Raw genomic sequence first — 4222 nt, 5'->3', positions numbered from 1 at the left:
TATTTGATCGAGCAATTGACATCACCACAAAGACGAAAAACTAGAGAGAAAAAATTGAAATACTACAAACAAGCTAAAGGAAAGTCCCTACAGCTAAAACCAAGTAGCATGAAAATGGAAAAATCCACCAAAATTCGATCCAGAGAAGGACCCAAACCAAGTGGTTAGGAGTCCCATGCTACCAAATAAGCAGAGAAGTATTTCCTACCAGACATGAACAACCAGCCGGCCAAAGGTGTCATGTTCGAATTTCCCCTTTTCTGTCGATGTCTCTATATGATCAATTGATCATACATCATGGCAACGCAATCCAGAGACGAGCTCCATTATTGATTACATAGATAAATAGAGTTCTGGCCTGTTTCTGTTGTCCACTATCGATTAGCAAGAATGTTAGCTCGATCCTTCCTCAAGTCTGTCACATTCTTTGTCGCCAATATGTCTCCCGTCCCAACCAAGAGGAGTAGTTAACTTCCTCTTGTAACATCAAATTAAGCCGTGAACATTCGATTGAGAAATCAAATCGCAATGGAGGGCGATCAGCTGAGCAGCCCCCTGGCCGGTCACCACCACAGCATCGACATTGACATCGCGGCGGAGGCGAAATCATCGGACGCCGTCGACGGCGAGGCCGGGCGGAAGTGGCTGCGCAAGCTCACGTCGGCGACTGTGAACAAGGCCGTGATGAGGGACCTCATCGCACGGACGCCCATGCTGTGGTACCTCGCCGAGCGCTCGGGCACCATACTCCGCCCGCGCACCCGCCGCGCCGCGGGCGCCGACGCGCTCCACGCGGTGCGCGCTGTGGCCATCGGTCCGTTCCACCGCGGCGACCGGGGCCTCCCCTTCCCCGACGACGCCAAGCTCCCGTTCATGCGGTACCTGCAGGACCAGTGCGGGCTCGACGTCGACGCGTACGTGGCGGCGCTGTCGGCGGAGCGCGACCGCCTCCGCGACGAGTTCGCCGACGACGACGCGGACGCGGGGACGGACAAGGCGCTGCTGGACGACGAGGAGAAGTTCCTGCAGATGCTGCTCCTGGACAGCTGCTTCGTCCTCGTCGTGAGCATGATGCTCAGCAAGACTGGCGTCGGCGAGGACGCCGACAGCGCGGCGCGGGCGGCGTCCATCAACCGGGAGTACTTCATACTGCACATGGCCGTGGCGCAGCACGCCGAGCAGATCAAGCTCGACATGCTGGTGCTCGAGAACCAGGTCCCCTTCGCCGCCGTGAAGCTGCTCGTCGCCTCCTGCGGCAGGCTGAAGCTCCGCCACTCCGTCGAGGAGGTGGTGCTCGGCTGCTTCGAGGACATCTGCCCGAAGCGGGCGTGCCTCGCCCGCGACGCCGCGGGCGCAGAGTTCCATCACGTCCTGCACCTCTTCCACTGGTCCCGCGTGCCGGCTAACAAATACTGCATCCTCTCGACGCCACTGAAGCTCCTCAAGATCAAGAAGGAGTCGGAGCGGCTGTTCCCCTGCTCCGTGGAGCTGCGGCACTCGGCGGTGTGGTTCCGGCAGGCGGCGGCGTCGACCTGCCAAGGCGACCTCGACATGTCGTTCTGGAGCCGGCCGGCGAGCCCCGTGGCGGTGATGAGCATCCCGTGCTTCCACGTCCACGAGTACAGCGCGGCGGTGCTGTACAACATGCTGGCCTTCGAGATGCGGTTCCACTGGGCGCACGGCGCATGCGTGACGACGCACGTCGCCCGGATGGAGGGACTCGTGCGGTGCCCGCAGGACGCGACGTTTCTGCGCCGGCGAGGTGTCCTTTCCGCCACGCGGCTGACGGACGCGGAACTTGTCTACTTCTTCCGGGAGCTCGGGGCGCAGACAGTCGGCGCGAGGCTGCCGGATGAGTTCGGCGAGATGGTCGACGCGGTGGCGTGCCACCGAAGGCGGCGGGTGAGCTGGTGGTGCGGCGGGTTCGTGCTGCACTTCTTCCCGTCGCCGTGGGTGGCCGTCTCGCTTCTCGCGGCGGCCGCAATTTTCGTCGTGCCGTCCATGCTGCAGACGGTGTATACCATGCTCGGCTATATCAAAAGTACTGCTAGTTAAAAGATTCAGAAATAGCCCCCAAGAGAGCATTGTTGGTTCAGAATACTCGATAGGATTTTCTGTTTTTCCTTAGGGTTTGGACCCGATAAATTCCGAACGTCCAGATTTTAAGCATGTCATCGAACGTTCTTCCATTGCAACTTTAGTTAAACCAAGGTGGCAACTTTAGTTGCTACAACATGGCAACTTTGCCCCAGTTCATTTTTGTATCAGAAAATTGTCATGTTTGTTAACCTAGCGTGAACTAAAGTTATCATAAAAACGTTCAGGTTGCCATGCTTAAAATTCGAACGTTGAGGATTTGTTATTTCCGTAGTTTTTTCGGACTCAGATGGTACACCTTTTGCTTCATTTGAATCTTCTGAAATGCTCATTCTTCTTAGCATTGCTGTACACACGACACTTGAACGATTTATGCATGATCGTACTGATAGAATCATACATACGGTGGACAAAATGAAGGCCGGTCGCTAGATCAAGCATCGTGCAATGTTCGGCTACCATGCATCGGCAGGTTAGTAGTTCCCTTTATTTTTTATATCTCCTAAATGCTCATATGAACATCTACAACGGGACGCCCTGTACCCAATAAAAAACGCCTGGACCCGTTGTTTGGTCACTGTTTGGACCGAAAACTAGCACCCAGTTGGGCTCCCCATAAGCAGACCAAACATCAGGGCTATCCAGCAATCCACATATTCAGCCCATATTTGGGCGGATATAGGGACTCGGACGTGTCCGAAACCGGTGTCACGTTGGACCGGCCCGCCAAGGTCCGCGCCGCCCCACCACTGTCCCCACAGAACCCCCAGCCGACGAACCCTAGCCCCACTCTTCTCGCCCGCTCCGCTCCTCTCCAATCTCTTCCCCTTCATATCTGCAATTTGTCTCATCCCCTCTGCCATGGCTCGTCGAGCTCATCCAACGAGGAGGAGCTCGCGCTCCGCATTGCTCTCTGCCACTCGCGGATGGGCCAGGGAGGGAGCTCCACATCCTCGGCATCGTGACCGTCGTGGGTGGGCAGCTCCTACCTGTCTGACTCTATCTCGGTGAAAATTTTGTTGAGCTCCGTGTCGCACGGCGGAGGAAGCGGCGTTTGGCCTTCACCTAGGCCTCTGACTAGATGGAGTCGAGGATGGCATGCTGCTCCGCCGCCTACTCTACTTGGGCCACCTCGAACTCCGTCATGGCGTCGACCATGCCAAAGCCCATAGCCGAAGCGCCAGATCCTCCTCGCCCACGTCATTTTCCTCCTCCTACGGCTCTGCGTTCACCATGCTCATGTCCTTCTCCACCTCCTTCTCCTCCTTGTCCGACTTCGGCGAGTCCGAAGGGAGGCCAGTAGTGATCTGGGCTTCGCTCTTAGGAGGTTCGCAACCCCTGCTCCACCCACCATCACAAAGGAGGTTCACAACACTACCACCGCATTCGGCCTCGAGCCTATGGTCGACCTCCACAACACCACGACGGCCATCGGGGTAGCCACATGTGGTAACGGTGACAAATTCCACGCCCTCAACATTGCTGTGATGGTTAGCATCAGCCCGCGGCCCCACATCCAGGCTCCATTCCCCAAGTCTGAAGTGTCGCCTCAGTCTCTCGAAGGTGCTCATAGGATAGGTTGTGTGTGTGTCCGTTCATAGGGGTGACTGTATTCTCGTGTATGTGAGTGACTCTGATTGTACTGTGTTAAAAAAAGCACTCGTCGCATTGTTGTTGCAAGATTGGATGGTACGCACTTGTGGCGGCCACTCCAGACGTCGCCATCAAGCTTGTCGTCCTCCCAGGCGTCTCCTTTCCCACCAAGGCCCATGAGGTCCTTGATCTACCCTGTGATGTGTCCCCTGTCTACATTGGCATGGCGTTTTTGACCTGTTCGACGAAATGCTCCAACCAAGTCAGTGCCACTTTGTTCCCATCTCCAGTCACGACGATATTGCTACTCTAAGATGCCACAAGAGCGCTTGTCCGACCTCGTTCGTCCTGCTACCAATGTTGTCGCTTCGATGCAGCCATTCCAGGATCATGACTTGGATGTCTTGCCGCCTGAGGGAGTCCTGGATTAAGGGGTCCTCGGACGGCCGGACTATGTGACATGGGCCGGACTGTTAGGCTATGAAGATACAAGACAGAAGACTGTTGGGGAACGTAGTAATTTCAAAAAAAA

The 4222-nt window shown here is 56.1% G+C and overlaps 1 protein-coding gene across 1 annotated transcript; it reads left to right on the top strand.

Moving 5' to 3' along the window:
• Positions 1–429: 429 nt before the first annotated feature.
• Positions 430–2300, top strand: LOC119308687. The gene has a single exon (XM_037584820.1). It carries the CDS (start codon positions 529–531, stop codon positions 2053–2055), a length of 1527 nt encoding a protein of 508 aa, XP_037440717.1. The 5' UTR covers positions 430–528; the 3' UTR covers positions 2056–2300.
• Positions 2301–4222: the final 1922 nt, after the last annotated feature.

The sequence above is a fragment of the Triticum dicoccoides genome, chromosome 5B (assembly GCF_002162155.2).
Source record: "Triticum dicoccoides isolate Atlit2015 ecotype Zavitan chromosome 5B, WEW_v2.0, whole genome shotgun sequence".
Lineage (NCBI taxonomy): Eukaryota > Viridiplantae > Streptophyta > Magnoliopsida > Poales > Poaceae > Triticum > Triticum dicoccoides.
Note: the sequence above shows the minus strand (reverse complement) of the source record. Positions and strands in the feature narration are given on the sequence as shown.